The sequence below is a fragment of the Oryzias latipes genome, chromosome 21 (genome assembly GCF_002234675.1).
Source record: "Oryzias latipes chromosome 21, ASM223467v1".
Classification (NCBI taxonomy): Eukaryota; Metazoa; Chordata; class Actinopteri; order Beloniformes; family Adrianichthyidae; genus Oryzias; species Oryzias latipes.
The window spans coordinates 1577291-1601402 of record NC_019879.2 but is presented as its reverse complement, the minus strand read 5'-3'; the positions used below and the strand labels follow the sequence as shown (position 1 = coordinate 1601402).

At 44.5% G+C, this 24112-nt stretch overlaps 1 protein-coding gene across 2 annotated transcripts; it reads left to right on the top strand.

Annotated features, from left to right (window-relative positions):
• Window positions 1-3550: 3550 nt before the first annotated feature.
• On the top strand, window positions 3551-22013 carry itm2b (integral membrane protein 2B). Of its 2 annotated transcripts, XM_004081378.4 has the most exons (8): window positions 3557-3786; window positions 17350-17481; window positions 17832-17852; window positions 18256-18321; window positions 19341-19478; window positions 20428-20538; window positions 20633-20783; window positions 21363-22013. In XM_004081378.4, exons 1-8 carry the CDS (start codon window positions 3697-3699, stop codon window positions 21449-21451), a joined length of 798 nt encoding a protein of 265 aa, XP_004081426.1. In that variant the 5' UTR covers window positions 3557-3696; the 3' UTR covers window positions 21452-22013. The 2 variants fall into 2 exon arrangements, with proteins under 2 accessions (XP_023806972.1, XP_004081426.1); XM_023951204.1 differs by lacking the exon at window positions 17832-17852 and having other exon boundaries at window positions 3551-3786.
• The last annotated feature ends 2099 nt before the right edge of the window (window positions 22014-24112 follow it).

Sequence of the window (24112 nt, the reverse complement as noted above, 5' to 3'; positions counted from 1 at the left end):
CTGGTCCATTAGGAAGTCAGAGATCCACCTGCAGGTGGAGTCAGACACGTTTGGCTGGAGCAGAGAGGAGGATGGTGTTGAATGCCGAGCTAGCAGAGGTACCAGGGAGTCCAGATGCTGCAGGATGAACTGGAGGGCCAGGTTGATAGCATCCTCTGCAGACCTGTTGGCTCTGTAGTCAAACTGCAAAGGGTCCAGGAGGGGGGAGGTGAAGGACTTGAGGTTGGGGAGGACCAGGCGCTCGAATGACTTCATGACTACAGACCTAAGTGCCACAGGCCTGTAGTCATTAAGACCAGTTATGCGGGGCTTCTTGGGGACAGGGACGATGGTGGACAGCTTGAAGCAGGCCGGGATGTGGCATGACTCCAGGGAGGTGTTCAAAAAATGTCTGTGAAGACTGCTGCCAGTTCAGCTGCACAGTGCTTCAGGGTGGCAGGGGAGATGCCGTCCGGGCCCGGAGCCTTCCGTGGGTTTTGCTTCCGGAAAAGCTTGAGCATCTCTTCTGTCACAGAGAAGACAGTAGTGGGGGAGAGGTGGTCCGGAGGGGTCATACTGTCCTGTCAATGCCCTACCCGCCAATTTTAACTGCACCCCTTAGTACACACATCCTTTACCCCACAGCAATATACACTCCAACACACACATATACACACAAACAAGGAAGGAGGGACCTCTGACTTCTGTCCCATACCACATCCCTGGCGGGACAAACCAGGCCCTCAGGCCCCACGTACTTGGGTGCTGGCTTCCTGTGGATTTCTGAGTTCTCTGGTAAGACCAACAGCCGGGGATCACATCACATCTGAGCCTGGGGGTGTCCGTGTCCCTGTGGTGCTGGTTCTGGTTCTTTCCTCGAGCGCCGCCCTTCTCCAAAATTCCAACAGTGGGTGAGCCTGGTCGGGCCATGGTTACAACACTCCAAGTGGGGACCCACACTTCTCTTGGGAGTCTTCCTCCTGGGCGGGAGTGGGCGGCCTATTTTAGCAACATGCTAGCTGTGTTGGCTAATTTGACATCATCTGAGATGTTCTTGTCTAATTTGGAGTTTAGCTACCAGCTATAGTCCTAGTTTTAGCGATCAACTTCTGCCTTTTCAGCTGCAGCAGTTTCAGCGTTTAGTTTCAGCGTATTCAGCGGCCAGATTCAGTTTACTGCATTCACACTATCCCAGGTGATGCAGTAAATCTACTTTAAATTCCTTCTTCTTCTAGTGTTTTATGAAGGATGGCACACTGCGTTGAGGTGCAGTTTAAATTGTAGTTGCAGTACCTCTTTTCAACACTAGGCGTCAGAGCTGCCTGCTGTCTAAAATGAAGGGATCCCTCCTCTTCCCTCCATTTAATCAATAAACGTTATAGGGTTTTGAGGCTAGTAATATAGTAAAGAAAACACACCAAAACCTGTTGAAATGACTATTTTCTTTGTGGTAAAAAAAACTAATGGTAGCAGAATATTAACCATAAACATTGTTAGTTGTTGGCTGAAAGGTTTTGTCAATTTTCACAAATCATTTAAGAGAGTTTTAACGCTGCTGTTATTTGATCAATTTAATTGATGTTGGTGGTATTGCTGCAGACCTGTGGATCTTCTCTGCTTTCATTTGGATTTTTCTTGAGGTTTCTGTTTGTGTAAAACATGATTCACACGTATCCAACCCCCCCCCCCGTGTGGAACTTTACATGACCATCGGAATGGCCCCGAAAGACTCGTTTTTCTGTGCCGCTTGCAGAATTGGGAGGTCGTTTTTTTTATGTTTGGCTCTGTACAAAGCGATGACCATTGACACATGTTAGATTGTTGAAGATTTTTCAGAATCAAACAAGTGACTCCGCCCCCAGAGGTTACAAACAAATGTGCCATAAACAGCCACCAAAAAACGGAGAAAAACCAGAAACTTCACAAAGTTCTAGTTATTTCCAGCATCAGCTTACGTTAAACTGCTTAATATTGCTTTGCTAGACCTTTCGCATTGCAGCCTATCAAGCATGAACATTAAACATTAACAAATTCCAATTGAAGTCAGAAATAAATGAGTTACAGTCAAAGCCTCATTAGCCATTTGTTCATTTGACCCGTCCCCTGGGGGAGCGGCGAACCGCCGGCACAGCAGCGCTCGGGAACCGTTCGGTCGTTTATTCCTTTAGAAATAAGATGAATTTTAGAGGGAACTGACCATTGATGAATTAAAATAGTGTAGAGTGACAATTTAACTGAAAGTTAGTGGACAGGTTTAAGGTCAAATGTTGAAATGCTAACTAACTGGTAGAGGTCAGAGGTTAAATTACTGTTGGCATCCAGTGTCAAATCACGACAGTGGGATTTAAATTGGTGTAAATGCTGTTTTTTTCAAAGCAACCAAGGATTCCCATTGAATGGGAGACAGAGTCATTATAAAATATCAATGAAAACCGAATTTGAAATATATCATCCCAACCATCAAATCCCCGTCAGGCAGTTTCCCGTTATTCTGAGCACTTCTGTGAAGATGCCAGTGAGACCCCCTGAGAGGCTTCATGTCCCCCTAAGTGCTGCTGCAGAGATCCTTCAGATGTTTGGGGTCCAGGCGACTGCAGCCTCCATGGATGAAGAGTCTAGATGACCAGAAACAGACATGATGAAGGGCTCAACGTGCAAATGCGTGTAAGGTGAACTCCAAGCTTCAGATTGCTCCATCCATGGCTGAACTTCACCAGAGGAGGTCGAGAAAAACACAGACCTATATGGGCCACGGTTCTGCTCAGAGCTCAGTCCTGAAGTGGGCTGAACACACATTTGACTTGCTCTGTGACTCTTTCCAATATTTCTGCAAGTGTAATTGATTTGTAGAAAACAGAATGCAAACCGCTTGCTCGTTCTGGGTTGGACCCCCTTTTTTTCTTCAGAACTGCCTTAATCCTTGGTGGCATGGATTCAACAAGGTTCTGGAAACATTCCTCAGAGAGTTTGCTCCATATTGACATGACAGCACCACACAGTTGCTGCAGATTTGTCTAATGCAGGGCTGCTCAGATCCAGGCTTCGAGTTCCGATGTCCTACATGTTTTCCAACCAAGCTGCTATTGAAGATCCTTATTAGAGATCCAGATAATCAGCAGCAGATGAGACAGGATTTCTGGAAAACCAGCAGGAGGCCGGCCCTCGAGGCCTGGATTTGGGCATGTTTGGCGAGGATTTTGGATTGTTTCATAAAGTGTGTTTTAGAAATTGGGAAAGACTGCAATAATACAAATGTAAAAGATGAAAACACCCAACTCCCACCAGTCAACACCTAGCTATAGAAAATATGGCTGAAGCGTATGTAATTTTGATTGAAATCAATCTTTGAATTGTTGTTTTTTCTAAGTGCTTATCTTGAATGTAATTCAACTCAGATAGTCGATTTTGTTTTAATAGTCGTTTTACACATTATAAACAGAAAACTAATCATGACTAAGCAGTTTGTTTATTTTTTTAGATCTTTGAAGGCGTTGGAAATATCAGGTCTGTTTGAAAAATTTGCAGACTTTTATTTTGAATCTCCACCGGAAGTCGCTTTTGTGGTTTCCGGTGTCTGCGGCTGTTATCAAAACAGACCAGAGAAGAAGTGCGACTTTTTCCACTTAGGAGCGAATCGCTTCTGTTCCCCGTTTGAGTTTGTTTTTATATGTATAAATACTTTCTTCATTTCTAAAATTTCAGCATTTTTTCCTCAAGATGGTGAAAGTTTCGTTTAACAGCGCTCTGGCGCAAAAGGAGGTGAAAAAAGACGACGAGAGTCTGATTCCGGAGGAGGAAGTCGAAGTGGTGAGTCGAAAATGGCTAAACGAAAGCTGCACTTTGAGCTTATTGGAATTAGGAACAGAACGACTTTGTTCTTCGGTTCGACACCACAGAACCCGATTTACTTTAACGGATCCTGAAACAGATTCGATTAAACTTGAGAGCAGCTGAAACTGCATTTGCAAGAAACGTTCTCAAAGTAACGACGTTACTTCCTGAAATACTCCACTGTGGTCTCGTTTGTCTCAGTGTTTTGAGACAAGATTGTTATCCAACTGCGCCCTTTCGATGGACTTTATTTATGAAAATGAACCCATGAAACATGTTTTTGATTAAAAAGTTTATATTCTCTCCGTTTCCCTAACAGAGGTTGTCTCTGGACTAAACTCTTTCATGTCTCTGAACATTAACTGAGTAAAAAGCAGAAGTGTTTACAGTTGATATTTTAAGATAAACTAAACTTCCTAATGGTCTTTAAATAAACACATGCTGGTTTTCCTGCTACGTCCCACACAAAGGAGAATAAACGTTGATGGAAATGTCCATTTCAACGCTGACCTGAAGAATTCATGACTTTAGTTCAAACGAAGAACAAACTTCTGATTGTTTAAGAGGGAATAGTTCCTCCAGACCAGCATGGCTCTGCCAGTGTGCCAGGAGAGGTGGACAGGTGTGTCATGAAAAATAGACAGGTGTGCCAGGAGAGGCGGATAGGTGTGCCATGATAAATAGACAGGTGTGCCACGAGTGGTGGACAGGTGTGTCATGAAAAATAGACAGGTGTGCCATGAAAAATAGTCAGGTGTGCCAGGATAGGTGGACAAGTGTGCCAGGCGAGGTGGACAGGTGTGTCATGAAAAATAGACAGGTGTGCCAGGAGAGGTGGACAGGTGTGTCATGAAAAATAGACAGGTGTGCCAGGAGAGGCGGATAGGTGTGCCATGATAAATAGACAGGTGTGCCAGGAGAGATGGTCAGGTGTGCCATGAAAAATAGACAGGTGTGCCAGGAGTGGTGGACAGGTGTGTCATGAAAAATAGACAGGTGTGCCATGAAAAATAGACAGGTGTGCCAGGATAGGTGGACAGGTGTGCCAGGCGAGGTGGACAGGTGTGTCATGAAAAATAGACAGGTGTGCCAGGAGAGGTGGACAGGTGTGCCATGAAAAATAGACAGGTCTGCCAGGAGAGATGGTCAGGTGTGCCATGAAAAATAGAGAGGTGAACCAGGAGAGGTGGACAGGTGTGTATTGAAAAATAGACAGGTGTGCCAGGAGAGATGGTCAGGTGTGCCAAGAGAGGTGGAAAGGGTTGCCAGAAGAGATGACAAGGTGTGCTAGAATAGATGGAAAGGTGTACCAGGAGAGGTGGACCGGTGTGTCATGAAAAATACACAGGTGTGCCAGGAGAGATGGTCAGGTGTGCCAGGAGAGATGGTCAGGTGTGCCAAGAGAGGTGGAAAGGGTTGCCAGAAGAGATGACAAGGTGTGCTAGAATAGATGGAAAGGTGTACCAGGAGAGGTGGACCGGTGTGCCAACAGAGGTGGACGGGTGTGCCATTGGAAATTATTCATTTTTATCCAATTGATTGTCAGGATATCAGCTCTGTCTTTATCCAAACAGGCCCAGGCTTCACACTGAGTAGTTTAAAAGATCATGAAATACCTTTTTATCGTGTGTTTATGTTATTCCTAGTCAAAACACTTTTTATCAAGGAACAAGTCTACTTTGGCTGAAGAGAGGTTGAAAACACGGTTCTGAACATTGTTGAGTTCCTGTGTTTGATCAGCAGCTTAAGTACAGGACGACTCATTTAACCCTTCGGGAGTCTGTGGGGTAAAGTCCACGGCAATGCCTTTATAAAGACCTGCAGATCACATTTATGGGACCAAACCTGCTTCTCTGAAGACAGGAGTGGGATGGAAATGTGCTGAGTCCGCCTCAGGGAAATGGCTGTGGTTGTGTGTCACCTCTCTCCAGGCAAAGTTTAGTAGGAACCTGTCTCAGGCTCCACCCTGTTGTGAAAGAAGTTATCTCTGTTAGGTAAGAGGAGTTTAACCTGTTCAGGTGTTGACAGACGACACACAGGCCTCATTTCTCCCTCCTGTTTCAAACATAAATTCAAAAAGGTTTTTTGTGTTGGTTTAGGTGTGTTGTGGTGGCTTTCTGCCGTGGTTTCAGTTTCGTCTCGATGGTCAGAGTTTTCAGCACGGGATCGGATTGCATGCAAACACAGCAGATTTAGTTCTTCTGGGGGATTTCCGTGGACATGGAAAAGAGGGTTTATCTGCAGCAGTTAGTAATATCTAGATCAGAATCCTCAAATCTCCTGGCAGATCTTTAAAGCCGTTTATCAGTAAATGTATTAACCCATGACCCACAATGCTCTGGGCCTGTTGGGTTTGCTATCCTATTTTATTTGTACTTTTTTAAGGCTTTTGTGCACTTTATATTCCAACTCCACAAATAATTTTTTAAAAATGGTTCAAAATAGATATATTTGAGTTTTAAACAACATGTATGAACAACCAATTAAACATCGTCTTACAAAGCCAGAAAAAAATTCATGTTTAATTAGGAATGTTTCATTAAATAAACTTTAATGTACAATTGTTTTTAAAGCACAAACATGAACAAACAACATTAAAACGTTGATCACAAAACGACGAATAAATCCATTTTTAAAGGACCTTCTGGAAGTACAGCTGTGTACTGAGTGAGACAGAGTTTCATTAAATACAAATTCATTTTCCACATTTCAAGTCAGAACACGTTTTATTACGTTCCGAAAGACTGGATAGTCATAATTCATTTTCAAGTGTAATGAAGCCGGACTATCAAATGGTATATGTGGTGTTTTATAATGTTCATTCCACACATAAACAACCCCAAAGTGAGCTCCAGCCCCTCCCAACCCACAAAAAACAAGTGGGTCCTCACATTGTGACGTCATAAAGTGAGAACCGCCCCTTCAGAAAGAGTCTGACCTGCCAGCCCCGCCCCCAAGCTAACTCAAATGCCCACTTTCTCCCCAGAGCTAGCGGTGGTTGGTGTTTTCTTTCATTCGCATAATATTCACATCAATCTTTGCAAAAGTTTGTTTTTTCGTTGGCGAAACGCAGACACGCTGCCGAGGCCGACTCTAGGATGATGTCATGAAAGGGCCGAAAGGCGGAGCCTCAGATGTAGAGTTGTCTTACTTCTAGATACTAAAACTACTCATGAAAATAACTGTTTAATTTAAAAAATAATAATTTTGTGTTTAATGGTAACATCTTATATGCATGGATTTAGTTAAGTATAAAAGGCTTTAAAATTGTATGATATAGCCCATTTAATTACAAAAAAAAACAGGTTTATTTTTTCTTTAAACTAAAAACTTTTTTTTTTACATACAGTAAATGGCTTCAGGAATAAGATCAGTTGATTTCATGAATCAATAATGCATCTTAGTGAAAGGTTTGCTGTAACGGATTCATTTTTTCAGACCCAGTCCACTTCAGGTGTATTTGTCATTGACACTGGTTAAGCGTACTGACTAACAGGTCATGCTAGCAGCTGCTTTCATTATAAAGAAACTCCTAACTGATGAAAAAGTCTCAGAAATGTTCAGCATCACTCAGATATGTGCAACAGGGGATCTACAAACACTCCTACTAGTGTTATCACCAGTCCAATGAGACCATTTCAGATCAATGTTGCTGTTCACCGCAGGCGTTTCTGCTGACTGTACGCTGACAAAACTCAGAGGCTCTGCTGGGTCTGACCTTCATGGTCATTTTCTTGCTAATTTCCTTTCTGAACTGGACCCAGAAAGAAAACGCTGCTTGTTCTCCTTGGTGGGGCTTCAGTTGGACCAGCCTTGTGTGGCGTTTTTGTTCTTTTGTGTCACAAATCGACGCATAAGCTGAACCCAAGGAAGGTTGTGATGAGCCACAGTGGGTGAAAGTTGAAACCCTTTTGGGCGGAAGTGTGTCTTACCTGTCCATGACATCATCACCATCTGCAGACACATCTTTAATTCATTTTCTGGGTCATGTTTACCATCAGTGTACCAGAGATGTGAGCCATCTCTGAGATGGATGATTACACACTGAAACAGCGAAAAGATTGAAAATAGATGTTGAAAAGTAAAATATTTGTAGATGTCTATGTTGACGTCTAGATCTGTTTTTGTTCACGTGTTTCTGCAGATGCGGACAGGACATTTTCAAAGGTTTTTAGTTCATCACTTTTGATAAGGAGTTATGGACTGAGTGGCTACATGTGGATCAATGTTAATCCAGCAAACGTCTGACTGCCGTGACATTGACTTCAACCTTTTTGGCTGAGTTTTAGAGTTAAGCCTGAAGCTTGAAGGTCATGTCTGAAAAGAGAAACCTGACTAACAAACCAAGTCTGGGGCTGTTTGTTTATTTACTCTATTAAACATTAACTGCCTACAGGGGAGGCACGTGGGAGGGGCCTGTGGTGGTTTGAAGGTGAATGTTGGATCTGATTTTTGGAAGCTTGTGCATCAGTTTGTGTTTTTATGAGGGTTTCCATGGAATAACATTTGATGTCTCTAAATCATAGTTTTTGAAAGCCTGCGTTATATTTGGTGTGGATCTAAAGTTGAATCGTTCTTTCAAAATGACTGTTGGCTTCACTTTCGAGCAACGCGGATGTGGTTCGGCTTTGAACGAGCAGTTTGGCAGCTCGCGTGGAGAATTATTTTCTAACGACCGCTAGGGGCGCTCGAGCAGTAAAGGTGAGCGTGAGACAGGGTGAAGACGAAAGTTGAATGCCGCTTTGAGAATGAATAACACAAACAGATTCTCACGGATAATCAAAAAAGAAAAGGAGAGTTCTAGCTGTCAGTCATCTGAGCTGTCACTCATACAAGTGATTGCAATGGAAACTATGCATGAATCATGCATCTCTTGATTCCGAACAGTCTCAGGAGGAGGCTGCCGAACAGCATGGAGGTCACTTCTGCTCTTAGACCCCTAACTCATGGTGCAACAAAAAGAAACACCCATGCTCAGCCCTTTTTTGGCCGCATCCCACAATCCCTTGCTGCTATTAGCCCCATGGCTGCATCCCACAATTCCTTGCTGCCTTTAGACCCAGCATGCACGTGACCGCCACTACAATATGATGCAGCTTTCAAGTCAAAAGCAATCGTTAAAAACAGTGTGAAAAAATCCATTATCACCAACGGGTTTGGAAAAGCCGCTCTGCCGGCGTGAATTTTAAATAAAACAACTCAGATGCCATTGAAGTCCAGATTTTCAGCTTTTATTCCATGGGTTGAACAAAAAGATTGCATAAAAATGTGAAAAACGAAAGCATTTTTTAAACACAATCCCTTCATTTCATGGGCTTGTAAGTAATTGGACAATTGACTTCCATGCTATTCCCTTGTTATGTCATTATGAGTGAAGCAGATAAAAGGCCTGGAGTTGATTAGAGGACTCGTGCTGCATTTTGAAGATTTTGCTGTGAATAGACAAATGAGTAACTGATGCAGTGCTCTTAGGGTGTGATAAATATGGACCTCATGTGTTGTGTTTTGTTGAAAGTGTTAATTGGACTTTCTAGAAACAGAACAAATAGCTTGTTTATTTTAAATGTACACATTATTAGTAGTAAAAAGAGAAGAGATCAGATAAACTCCTGGCAGTCGACGGCTGTAACCCCAGGAGACGTGTTAGCAGTCGCTCCAGTCCTCTAGAAATAAATCTAAATCCAGACTTAGATCCACGCAGTCAGCGACTGTTTGAAGCTGCTACTCACAGATCTGTATTTATGGGAACGTTTAGCATATTCTTTACATGGGTATTCATATTCCTATGGTAAAATGTTTTTGCATCTAGATTTGCAATGACAAAAACCTCAATTGTGTTTGTTGCCTAAATGTGTGACGCACAAACTCCTGCTGTTATACTTTCCGTTCAAAGTCTGCATGTTCAGACGTTTCTCCTTTTGGAGAATTCCTGCGTTGTTGCTAATGTTGTCAGAGAGTCTCGTCAAACTAGGTACAAAGTTTCAGTGGACCCATGGGAGCCTTTGGAGGGCAGGTGAAATGTTTAAAATCAATCAAATGATTTACAAAAAACAATAAAAGAAATATTTCAGGGAGCATTTTAAGCGTTTGCCCTTTAGTTTCTCCTTCTTGCTGTGATCAGGCGTTCCTTGACTCTTTTGTTTGTATAAAACAGTCACGTTAAAAAAGAGACGCCAAAAAGAACATTTGTGGGTCCTTCAAGTCCCCCCTTAAACGTCGTCTCCTCATTGGTGCCTTTTATTTATGCATTTGATGGGTTTTGGAGCCTTCACCCCTAAGAATAGCCTCCAGCTGAGCTTATCTGACTGCACACATTCACACATCACAGTCCAGCCTGTGCTGTCATCTCCATGCAGGGAAGGCCGCTGACGCACAGCTCCTGACCTGTAAGCGCTCCACGCAGATTAACGTTCAGGCCGTGCTCCCTCATGGCGAGGAGGAGGAGCTTTAACACAGATCGCTGTGCACAGATTTACCTTAACATTAACCACACTTGGTTTTGAACCGTCATCTGTGTGTTTGCTCATGGGGATGAAAAGAGGAGACAGGGATGAAAATGAATGGTTTTTTTTTAAAAGAAGGCTCTAAGCTTGAGGAAGCTGCACTCTGAGATGTTCCTGTTGCCAGATTCTTCTGGACAGAGATCACAACGGTTGTTCTGTTCTTTAGGGGTGACGGCCTCACTGTTCTGACTAACGTCTTCAGGAAGAATTTAACTTTGACCTACCAACAGGTTTTCTTGCTAATCCATCCTCTCCGGGTCGCTGTCCAAACGTCTGTCTGATGTTGTTCGTTTAGAGGAATTCATCTACCACTAAGACCTGCATCTGCTGCTTTTCTATCATCTGTTCAGACATCACCATCTTGTTTGTATCAGAGAAGTTCTTGGTCCATCCTTGTTTGTGTCTGCTGCATCTTCCACCCCAAGTGGACTGTTAATTATTGTATCACACAGAAAATTCTGAAGATCCCAGCCTAATCACAGTCAATCCACCTCTGGGAACACTTTTATGATTGATCAAAATATGACTTTCTTTCTAAATGTCCTCCATCATGGGAAAAATGCTACAAGAACATGGTAATAACCCAGAGTGGGTCTGTAAACAGATTTGTTTCAATGTTAACCTAAGTTATTGACACCATGTGCTGCTCACAGTTCATTTATCACCAGCATGTAACAGCACACATGCTGTGTGTTTGTGTTACATTCACACAACTTTGTAGTATTGGGGTACAAAGTTAATTATAATAATAATATATTGTTGTAAGTTTGGTCTGGTCAAAAGGTTGGTAGATTTGCATGGTTGTGGTTTTTCAACATTCAATGATATTAAAAGGGCAAAACGTAAAAAGTTTTGTTTGGATTCATTTGAATCTTCCGTTTTTTGTTTTTTTTTTGTAGTTGTATTTTGTGGTATCAGGCACTCTGTGTGATTAACAAAGCTTAGAGACTAATCATCCAGATATCTTTAGTTGCCTCCCACTGAGTTTGACCAACTCTATGAAAACTCAAGAGAGCTGGATACTGAACGAAGACCAGAACCGGAAGAGGATTATCAAACAGGCAAAGAGATGGCCAGCTACAGTTAGGCCCGGACAACCTTCACACAGCAGATCAGTGATACCTCATCTCACCCATAATTATAAGTTTTTTTTTCACCTGGAATGTTACATGGATCTCCATTGTGTACTTATCATCAGACCTTTAAATACAAGGACTTTTTGATAAAAATTAGATTGAATTTTTACCAAACCTTTTAGTGAGCTTTTGTAAGGGTGTAATGATTCATTCTGACAACAATTCCATGCAATATTTGTGGTTGCTGATCCCATTCATATTTGATTTTGGTTCATTTTGAACGATCTGATTCTCTGACCTGAAATGGATCCAGGACGTCTTTTTATCCCAAACTTCCAGCAGTGAGATTCAGACAGACATTCCTGCTACTGATCAGTTTTCCAGATTCTTGGTTTTCTTCCAGATCATCAAGTTAAATGAAATCTGTGTCCAAACCAACAAGTAAACTAGAATGAATGTCAAATCCATTCACATGTTAGTTTCCCAAAGTTCACCGCTGTTGTTTTTTCACATCCAAAGAATCCAAAGGGAACATTCTTAGAACATTCTAGACACTGGATGGTCACATGACTTTATTCAAAGTCTGTCCACACATTGGACTGGAATGATGGACGGATCCGCGTTCATGACATCACATGAGTGTTGTCTGGACTTGGTCCTTTTTCCATATAATAAAAAAAAAACATTAATCCAAATGGTATTCTCCAATATCGATTTCAATTATCAATTTACCTAATTTTGAAATGATTTTTTAATGAGATAGGTCGATTTGATTGTGCCTAGATCAGTCTGATTGGATTGTAGGAATAAAAATCAATTCATCGCTACACCACTAGTTTTTTTGCGACTATTGCTGTTTTTTTTTCTTGGAGACGACCTTTATGTCCCACCCTCAGACTGAGTTCACTGTGTTGATGGAGTGTCTGTGTGCTGATATACTGAAACCAAACCCGTCCTGGATATCAATACTCACCTGTCCCCAGAAACACAAGCAGCTCTCAGGTGAACTGATGCTGGGGTCACCACAGGAAGCAGAACCATGCAAAGCAAAAGGGGGAGGACATAAGACTGCCTTTTATTTGAATTTACACACATTCAGTCAGTAATTATAAAAGCTAATAATAGAGGCTTTGCCATCATAGGTGTGAATCAGATGACATTCAAAATTATGACGACTTCCTTGCGTTCCAAACAGGGACTACCCACTGGCTCCAAGAAACCAAATACCTATTTCAGGGTTAGGGTTTGGGGGCTGGGTTTCTCCTCTCTGGCTCTTCTCTCTATATGTGGGGTGGGTGGTGTGGGGCCTGGGGGGTCGGCGCTTCAGGGGATGGGACCCCTGGGTTGAGGGGACTTGAGCCCTATGCTGGGGGGGGGGGGGGGGGGTGTATTGGGCCCTTGGCAACGGCATCCGTGTTCCCTGGGTGCTTGCCCAGCAGCCCTCTCTCCACGCGGGGAGGGGGATCCCCGAGTTCTCTGGCAAGGCCAAGAGCTAGGGATCACATTTCATGTGGACCCCCTCTTCCCCGGGATGTCCTCCTCCTGGGCGGGGATGGCTGGCCCCTGCCTTGCTGTCTCCTGGACCAACCGTGGGCCAGGTGGGTGGCTGCCTGGAGCGCGGGTCTCCCTTCGGGGGTCCTGGCTCGTACCTGGGGTTGGGGGATCCCCAGAACCCCTGGGTGGTGGTGAGGTGCTCGTCTGGGGCTTGGCCCCGCATTGGGCCTTCCCGACGTGGCGGCGGGGGGGCTGCTCTCCTGGTTGGGCTGGAGCTTGCACTCTCTTTCCCGCCATTCCTCCCTGCTCTCTGGCTCTGGGGGCCCCGCGGTGGTCCTGCTGGTCCTGGCCTTGGTGGCGGATGTGATTGCCCGGGGGCGGTTGTTCTCTGCCTGCTGCCGTGTGGCGTTGGGGGGTTCTGGCTGCCGCTGCTGCTGCAGCGGGGGTCTTGGTGTGGGGATGGCTGGGCACCCCCCCCTCCTTCTTTTCACATTCCACCATCCATTTTAGAAGAACACCTTAGCACAGGTGTTAGCTCACCTTTGCACTAATAGTTTATGTGATTGAATGAAATATTTCACACTAGTTGGTTTGAAAGCATAGGTATGTGTGTGTGAACAATATTTGTATTGTGTATGTTGACATGTTTGTATGTGAACATTTTTGGAGCCAACAGGTGTGTTTGTGACATTTGAGTGTGTGTGTGTGGACAGGCCCCGCCCTTATAGACTTGTATTACATCTGAACCTCACTGTAATGAGTATAACCATCCAGAAACTTGTTGCTTTATGCTGCTTGATGCCCCCCCCCCCCCCCCCCCCCCCCCCATCTAGAATCACCCTCCTACCCCCCTCTCTTTAACATCCTTCTCTCTTCTTCCCGCCTTTCCTTGTCCATCCGGTCCAACACCAAAGATTTTCAAATTGAATAAATGATTAAAATGGTGATTAAAATAATTAAAATTGATTAAAATGTATTTTATAATAAATAAATAAAATGGCAGCTGCACCATAAACATTCTTTTTGTGGTCATCTGAAGTTTTATGCTTTACAACTAAAGAAAACTTTGCATGGGCGAATCTCCATCGACACTGAAGGAAATGATAAAAGAACAAGACACTAAATAAACAACTCTGATGTCTTTGCTAAGTCAACCCCATAGGATAAAAAAAATGAAAACATTATAACATTTTAACATCTCATTGCACTTATTCAGTTTTACTCACAGCGGTAGAAGAATAAAGCATCGTTTAATTCGGAATCTTAGTTGTTGTTTTGTGGTTTGTTCTACTTAATGTATTTTAAATGACATTCATGCAAAGACAAAGTCTTTTATTTTCCTTAATTCTGAAATCAGGGGGTTTGCTCTGTTCCAACCAGGAAACGGCCACAATCCAAAACAAACGGAAATATTTTGAAATCTACTGACAAGTAGCAAATCAAAGTAAATGACGAGTGTTGAAGTGGTCAGAAAGGACAGTTCAGGTCACTGCGATGACGTGACGACCACAGCAGGTGTCGGCGTGCTGGAGCACATTTCTGCCACTAGTCTGTGCAGACGAGGAGCCGCGCTCTTATTTTGAAAAGGGCTGTTGTAGGAAAAGGTTGGGCTGTTTTCCTGGACGGCTCCTTGTTCTCTCCCTGCAGTTTGAGGTGTTCACAGACTTGAGCGTGCAGCCAGAGGAGTGTGACGGCGAGGGCGTGGCCTGGAGTTCTGGAATGTTCTGCCGTTGACATGTCTTCTCTTGTTGGTGAAGCTTTCTGACGGTCCAACACAGTCATCAAGACGCCTCTCCCAACTCTATTTTCTGGATATTCAAAAAAGTAGCAAAGAAGCTTAATGCTTATTTTGAACAAATATCTGTTTCCATCAAAGACTTGAGCTGCAGAGACGCAGCAAGAAAACAGAAAACCTTTGTCAGTCAGAGTCTCTTCCCAGTCTGAGACGCTTCATTGTACTCCACTGTCATGTCAGAATGCAGACCAATGAGGAAGCAGTGAACACATTTCGTAACAAACATGGAGGCCAGCAGTCTGAGAAGAAGCTGTTGATTTTCTAAGAACATCTTAAACGCCAGAAAAACTGTTCTGGACAGCTCAAAACACTTTATAGTCCAAACAAACTAACAAAAGTAGCCACAAAAAAACTTCAATTAAACCCAACCCGCCCCTTTACCCACCCCCCCACCTCCACTCTATCAACACCATTGACTGTAAAAGAGAACTGGACCGAGCGAGTCTTTGAAGACTTTAACAAAAATGTTTGATTTCTTTTTAGATGATTAAATTTTTTCAATTGAGTTTTGTTAGGAATAATTAGAAAGAGAATAGTTAGAAACTCCCTTTTTACATTTTATTACACTAACTTTTACTTTTTATCACATTAATGGTTTAAACTTGATTCACTATGTATTATCATCTCAAAATTGTATTACAAAGCACAACCAAGACTATTGTCTGGTAACATTCCTCCAGCATCCTCCCCTTCCATCTCTGTGTGTGCTGGTGTGTGCGCTCTGGCAAATGTCTGTGATGACCTCAGAGAGATCTGACACTTGAAGCTCCCTGACCTTCAAACATCTAGCTGCAGCAGCCTGTGGGTGGATTTTTCACACCACGGTCTATCAGGTGATCTTCTGAATATGCAAATGCGGGGGTTATAGACCAAGCCCATTTTCCTGTTTTCTTTGTACGGACCTTGATGCAGCAACCCTGTTCATCTGTCTGTGACCCTTCATACAAATTTGTGCTGTTTGTGCGGAGTAAACTTTGACTGACGCTAAGTGTTGTCTCTGAGTCATTATTCATTCATTTCTGTGTTCAAGAAACTGAAGGGTACGAACTTAATCCTTTTATTAATACAGTCCTTTCTAGAAAATCCAGTTTCTTCACAAGTTGAATTGTGTCTGTTGGCCACTTCACCTTCATCCTGTTTCTTAAATGTTGTTTTTACTTCTTCTTTAGTTTAACATCTAAAATAATCCAGATGTTTTTAGAAAAGTGTTTGTTAGAAAAATGACTTGGACCAAACTCTGGGATGTTTGGCTGTTAAGAAACACAAACCTTGAAGGAGAACTAAACTGTTGACCTCTGACCTCTGATTTCATCAAGAAGATTGATAAACTGTTTGTGTGTTTGTTGTGGTTTAAGACAGAGAAGATTCATAGTAGAGCAGAGACGCTGTCACTTTAACCCAATGCATCATGGGAGATGTAGTGATGGCAGACAGACTCTCTTCTCTGATCTTCATGGTTTTGTTCACTTGTTCCACGGTCTGACATCGGATTCTGTGGAAAGTTACACCGCTAAAAACGAGCTTTAGCTGGTACTTCTGTTGGAACTTAGAGACTTTATGAGCAGAATCTGAACAAGGAAGTGAAGACTTTAACCACTTCTGATTGGTCAGACTGATGACATGTGATTAAGCCTCCAAGAATGATTGGTGGAGACAGTTAAAGGGGCGGGACTTTTCCAAAAACAGCTGAAGCTGTGGCTAAATCGCGTTACCGTCATTCTTATCAAAGTGTCTTTAATAGAATCAAATAAACACAAAGAAAAAAGTATTTAATGATCTTTCATATTCATAACTCCTCAGTGTTTTATCCGGGCCTGTTTGGATGAACACAGAGCTGATATCCTGGAGATGGGAAATGACTTTAGATCAGTGAAAATGGATAATCTCCCACAGCACACTGGTTGAAAAATACATATATAATGTATACATTTGAATACCAAACATTAAAAAGAGAATACAAAGATTTAAAAAAATATATTGTTGCTTATGTGACATCCATTCGGTTGTCTCTACCTTCTCTCACATTCATGAGGATCTTTCAGATAAAAAAAGTATTCTATACCTTTGAATTCATTTATAAATTAAAATCCAAGTGGAGCGTCCTATTGACTCTCTTCTACATTTCCCTAGTACAGAAAGACTGAAAGGCACGCCTGCTTCATCTGATGTAATTGTACTTCATGGTGGAGATGCTGAAGACGTGACGTAACAGCCAGCTGGTGGAGGACGGACTGTTGATTCCATTCTAGACCTTTAGGGATCAATGTTTCACAATGATAGATTTTTACAAACAAGGAAGCAAACACAGCTGCTTTTTCCCGTCGCTCCAACAGTTTGGACAAACGGAGGACGAGCAAAGCACACATCCTCCCTTCCTGTGGGGAGAGAGCCCACAGAGGACGCTGTTGGTCAGCTGCTAGCATTTCCAGAAGAGTCTGCGAGAACAGAAACCGCAAAGACGCTTCTCAGTTTTCATCTGTTTAAGATGAATTTCATCAAATTCATCCAGAAGCTTCCCAATCTGTTAGGAACAAGTTTACATTTCAAAAAATAAAGGGTTTCTGAAAACGGTCAAAAGAATATCGGAAGATTTTTTTCAAATGTCGGACTGATACCGATGTTCCGCCCTACTAGTCCCTACTTGTAACGGTCTGATGTGGTTTTCTCGCAGGACGTAGAGACAGCTGTGCTGGTGCGTCGCCAGTCCCGGGCCTGGTGCTGGTGCGTGTGTTTGGGCGTGGCCCTCATGCTGTCTGGAGTGCTGATTGCAGGAGCTTACCTGTTCCGCTACTACACAGGACCGGTAAGCAAAGAGCCCACAAAGGCCCGAGCAGAGAAACAGAAATACAGTCAGGTCCATAAATAATGGGACTTTAGGTTCCTTATCAGGTGGGAGGCACACATGCTAACTGTTGTAATACTACACCGCTCACCTGATCTGGATGTGAATACCATCAAATCAAAGCTGACACTGCAGTTAACGCACATCTTGTTAGTTTCATTTCAAATCCACTGTGGTGGTGTGTAGAGCCGAAAATGTTGGAATTGTGTCGCTGTCCCGTTATGGAGCTGACTGTAAATGGCTGTGACATCATAGTGTGGAGGCTGCTGTGTTCTTATGGTGTGATTGACGCATCTTTGTTTCTCTTTCAGACAGACGCCATCAGCCATATGGTAAATCCTAACAAAAACACTTCCTTCCTGACTCAGAAGGTCTGCTTTAGTAATGTCTCACTGATCCAGGCATCTGACTGAAAGATGGACAACTTAAAAAAAAAAAGGATTGAATGTCACCTGACCTGAGGCCTTCTTTCCCTTTAATAACCACCCGCTGTCCCTGACGGCGTGGGATTCCCTCACACAGGCTTCAGCAGGACCTCTGCCCTGCACTGTAGAAGTCATCTGTGTTTGCTAGTCCCTGCAGCGCCGACTGCTGCTGAGGACGCTCAGCTCATCTATGTGCTGACTACATAGGCTGAACTGTTACAACAGAAGGAGAAATGTGACGTTTAGAGAACAGCCCCGTGCATCTGGCGCCGGTAACCTCACGGCTGCTTCTATCTCCGTTTGTGTCCAGGGGGAGCCGGTGTTCTTCTGTGGAGTCAACTACATTGAAGACGACTATATGATAAGAGATGAAGAGGTGTGTTCAAACGTTCATAGTGTCCGTGTTATGAACTGACTTCTTAGGTTGTTCTGTTATCAGACACGGTGGGGGTTTGTTCACATACCTGAGGTATGTGAACAAACCCCCACCGTGTCTGATAACAGAACAACCCAAAAAGTCAGAGCAGAGGGGTTTTTGGGGGCTCCTCTCTTTCTCAGTTACCACATCTGCCTCCGTCCAATCAGCATCTTTTCACCAACACCATCACTGTTCCTCCTCTCAACGTGTCCAAATCCTCTCCAGAACATCCACCATGATCTCTTCCTCTCGATGGGTTCATACCTTTAACCCGGGGCTGGACAAACTACGGCCCGGGGGCCAAATGAGGCCCCTTAAATGATTTCATCTGGCCCGCCAAACTGCCATCAATTATGTTGATAATCCTTATAAAGGTCTCCTTTTCCCTGTAGTTCTGGAGTCCACTCAGCTTAGATGTAGAAGGTTATTCAGGATTCATGTGGTGTTGGAAGATTTGTTGTGTTTCTGACGTTTCTGATTCTTCCAACCGCACACGAACGCAGCATTTTGCTAATGTTTGCATTTTTCTGGAGAGACGTCAATCCATCGGTGCAAATGGCTCTAAAATGAGAACAAAATCCATTTTTGATCAGTTCCAGTTCATGTTTTCATCCAGATTCCGTGTTGTTTCTTTCTCTGATGAAGCGGACTACCAAAACACTCCACACATCAGCTCCTGGTCCCTCCTGTCCAATGTTAGAACCCTCTGTGGCCCCCCGAGTCCAAAGGTTTGCCCTCCCCTGCCCTAACCCAACATCTTCCTGTCTGCTACCTCCAGCTCTGCCTCCTGCCTTTCTCTGAACTTCAGCTCCACAAGTTGAACTAACTTGTTTAAGATCACTGATTTGGACAGACTTTGAACTGGCTGATTGATGTTTACTGGTTTCTTTTGACAAGAATCCAGATTCTCTGCTCCACTGGTGACCTATAAGTTTTTGAAAGGATCTGATGTGGAGACGATGCTCCATCCTCCACAGGTGGATGTTCCCAGCAGCCTGCGGGAGCTGGAGATGACCATCCGCATCCTGGAGGAGGAGCAGGTGGAGATCATCAGCGTTCCCGTTCCTAACTTTGAAGACGGGGACCCAGCAGACATCGTCCACGACTTCGACAGGGTAAGACTCCGTCCCGCCTGCAGCCTGGTGTCTGGACTGAGGTTCACGCGTGAGAGCAGCAAACATCCTCTCAAGCCTTTGGTGTCCCTGTTTGTCCCCCGAAGGTGAGGAGGTGCAGAGAGGAGCTCAAGATGCTAAAGTAGGGAGAGAACACGAAAGATGAGGCGTCAAATTCACTGCTGGACGCTTGTCCACAGGTGTGTACACCTGATGTGTGTGGGAGGAGCCACCCTCTTAAGTTTGGAGGAGCCGGATGACGTTCAGAGAACAGCTTTATTTCTTAGGAGGAGCTGTAGAAAAGCTCCGGTGATCATGTCTGGGTTGCTGACATTCAGAGACTCTCCTGATAAAACTTGAGGGTCTTTTATTGTTTTCTCAGTCAAAATAAGTTCAGGAGAGCAAACTGCAACCATCAGCCTCTCCTCTAAGTTGACTTTGGACTCCACCCACTGATCGGCTCCTGATTGGTTGACGCGACGCACATTCTTTGCCAAAGTTTAGATATTTGAACTCTAAGACCTCCAAAACAAGCTGCTGCCCCACCCGAGGCTGGAAACACGCTGCAGGACCTCCGATGGCGTCTGTAACTGACTAGAAACGGAACGCCGCAGCTTTAGAGGAAGTCTAGAGTTCAGTAAAGGACAGGTATGAAGATGGCATGACACCCCTGATGTATGCAGGTTTCATAATGGGGGTGGGGGGGGGGGGGGTCATGTTTACTCAACTTGTAAAGTCAGAGACTAAAACGCGTTTGCTCTGGTCTGGAGGATCATGCATGGAGTCATCCTCTCCAAACAATCATTTTCCAGAGCGCTCTGCTCTGGTTTGCTGAGATGACGGGTGAGGGATCGGAAGGGAAGGGAAGCGGGGAGCATGCAGGATGAAGCGTGTGAACGGGGGTCAGGAATGGAGCACAGAGGAGAAGCCCTCATCAGTTCTCTGTTTGCAGAGGATGACGGCGTACCTGGACCTCAGCCTGGACAAGTGCTATGTCATCCCCCTCAACACCTCCGCTGTCATGCCCCCCAGAGACCTCCTGGACCTGCTCATCAATGTCAAGGTAACGGCGGGGATCCGTGGTTGAGCGGTCACACACTGAGGCTTCAAAGCAGAGGTTTGTACAGAAACAGTCTTCTGTCTGTCTGTCTGTCCAGGCTGGAACCTACCTGCCCCAGTCATACCTGGTCCACGAGGAGATGGTGGTGACCGAGCGTCTGGAGCGCGTCGACCAGCTCGGCTACTTCATCTACAACCTCTGCCGCAACAAGGAGACCTACAAGCTGCAGCGCAGAGACAGGATTCTGGGTATGTCCTTCACCTGCAGAGCCACTGCCATCCATCAGAACCAGGCCTTAGCGGGTTTTAACCTGTTCCTCCTCTGAAGATGGAGGACGTGTCAAAAGAAATGAAAAGATGTAGAAACACACTGGGCATGCATGCCACCAGCTCCCTGTTCTGCTCCATTCTCATCATCCACCTGCAGAATAACTGTTTTCCTCACCTGAGCTGGAATCTGGATCAGAACCGTACAGCACGACAGCTGCACGGTTCTGAAGGGCTGGAAGCTAGCGGTAGAGTGTAAACAGAGATGTCACTTATGGCAGATGGGAAGGGGTGGTGGGGTTGCTCCCCGCCATCTCTCTCCTCCACAACTAAAAGGTGAATCTCTAACGGGCCACAGAAACCGTATCCTAGGAAACGACACACATTTAAGGCGGTATGAAGCCAGATTAGTTTAGGGTCACCAAGTATTCCGTCATGATCTCCATCCCAGCTGAGACGGCTGCCTCCTCTCAGGGTTCGGTTGGGCGCCGCTCTTCCCCCTTCAGCAGCCCCCCCACGCCTCGCACGCCCAACTTTAAAGACCGTTCTGCTCTCCCACAGGTATGCAGAAGCGCGAAGTGCAGAACTGCCGCAAGATCCGTCACTTCGAGAACAATTTTGTGGTGGAGACTCAGATCTGCGAGCTGTGAGCCGCTTCGCCACAGCCCCAGAAGTCACCCGGCTGCAGTGGCGGGGCGTTCTGGACGCTCACCGTGTCCTTTTCTTTGCTTCAGGTAGTTTGAGAGAATGAGGGGAAGGAAAATGTGAAACTGTGGTAAATGTTGGATTGTTTTTAGGGAAAAAAAGGCGACGCTGGTGTTTTTTCCTCTCGGCACAGTCTGGGGAATCTACCCCGAAGGTAAACCTGCTTAAATCCAGCTCAGGATAGTCATTATTGTAATCAAAGGCAAACGTGAAGCGTTTTTAAGTTTTGATGAACCACTGATCCTGGGTGTCCAGAGACACTTTACTTTCCTCTATTTTATCTGCTGTAGTCATTATCCTACTCTTCAGTTCTTGATCTTAACTGATTGGTTAAGAGTTTCCTCTGCCTTGAATTCAAAATAATGTAAAAGAAAATGCAAACACAACCTTAGCTTGGCTTTTTTCACAGCCTCTGTTTTAAATTTGTCATTTTGTTGGGAATTCTTTACCCGTTTTACTAATTTGTGTACAAAGAAACAAACAATAAACAAATATAAAAACTATGAATACTCTTGTTTGTGTTTTTCCTGATGGGTCATATTGACCCGTCTCTGTTACTACAAAGAATCCACAGCTGACAGCATCATAGACATCAAAAGACAACTGCAATAAAAACTGCATGGATGTATTTTGAGTCATTGATGATAAAAAGAGAAAAGGACGCCGTCTTCCTAACACCAGGAATACTAATTAATCCTTAATGAACAAACACTGATACCAAAAGTATTGGCTCACATATGAACTGAAGGGCCGTCCCATCCTCACCCATAATATGATGCAGTCTTCTGGGAAGGCTGTCCACTAGGTTGAGGAGTGTTTCTAAGAATTTTCCAGACTGCTTCCAAACCAAACGTCTGACATTAAAATGATGCCGGGCTTCATGAAGCTGTCATTGTACAAGGTGACCTTAAATGAAACGGGTTTGGTGCGACGTTTGCGGTGAAATGGTGGTGAATTTTACAGGCTGAGCGTGCGGCAGGTTCCTGCTTTGACCCGGATCAGAGGAGTCTCCTCCATCACTGCTGCTCAGCGAGGATGACGATGGTTGGAGTCAAATAATATCCATGGAATGTGTTTAGGAACTGTTCCTTTGAAAGAACAGCAAAGAGTTTTAAGGCGACACGAAGAAAGTCTTTAACCTTTTCCACAGTGTCTTCTACACGACAATGAGCTTACGTCCATGATGCTGTCTGGGACACGAGTGAGCTCCTGCCAGCAACATGATCTGTGACAGAATCCAGCACCAAACTGCTGCTGTCATGGCAGGGATTTACATGAAGGCTGCATGGTCTTTGCGCTCCGCGGGCGGCCTTCAGCTCCGATTACAGGCCCAACAGGTGAAAGATGCTCAGGCCTCTCCATCGTCCCGTCTGTTCAGCGCAGCGTTGCTGTCCCCGTTTGTCTGACGGGTCCAAAGAGCAGAAGCAGTCCTTCTCTAAAAATGCAGAACACCATTTTTTTGTTCTTGATGGAAACAGATTTTTTAGCACTACAGAAAAAAAGAGGAAAATCCCCTAAGAAAATCCGTGGTAATATTTGGTACAGCAGCCTTTGTTTGGGATTCCACAGGTCAGACGTTTCCTGTAGTTTTTCACCAGGGATTTTGGCCCACTCCCCCACACAGATCTCCTCTAGATCAGTCAGGTTTCTGGGATGAGAAACATGGAGTCTGAGTTCCCTCCAAAGATGTTTCCTTTTGCGTTGAGGTCTGGAGACTGGCTGGACCACTTCAGGACCTTGATATGCTTCTTTTGGAGCCACTCCTTTGTCCTCCTGGCTGTGCGCTTCAGGTCATTGTCATGTTGGAAGACCCAACCACGACCCGTCTTCAATGCTCTAACTGAGAAGGAGGTTGCTCCCTAAAATCTCCCAATACACACCCCAGTCATTAACTTCTTAAAATATACAATTATCTCCCATGATCCTCTGGATCGCCCAAATGGTCTTTGGCAAACTTTAAACGGGCCTGGACGTGTGCTGGTTTAAGCAGGGGATCCTTTCGTGTCATGCATTATTTCAAAGCATGACGTCTTAGTGGATTACCAACAGTAACCATGGAAACGGCGGTCATTGACCAGCTCCACCCGTGTAGTTCTGGGCTGAGTCCTCCCCGTCTTAGGATCACTGAGACTCCATGAGGTCAGATCTTGTGTGGAGCCCCGGTCTGAGGGAGCTTGACAGTCGTGTTTATCGTCTTCCATTTTCTAACAATTGCTCCATCAGTGGATCTTTTTTCACCGAGCTGCTTGGTAATTGCCCCGTTGCCCTTTCCAGACTTGTGACGGTCTTTGGAGAGCTCTTTGCTCTTGGCCGTGTTGGTAGTTGGAGTCTTGTATGGGGTGGACAGGTGTCTTGATACAGCCAGCCCCCCCAAACAGGTGGATAGTGGACTATTTAAAGGTAGACTAACCGCTCTCTGAGGGTCAGAATTCTAGCTGATAGACAGGGGTTCACATACTTATTTGCAGCAGTAGATGATTGAAGAAAATCATGCAATGTGATTTTTGTTTTAGATGATGTCTCACCGTGATCGTGCAGCTAAGATGAAAATATCAGACCGTCAAGATTTTCTAAGAGGGAGAACTAGCAAAACCACAGGGGGCTCA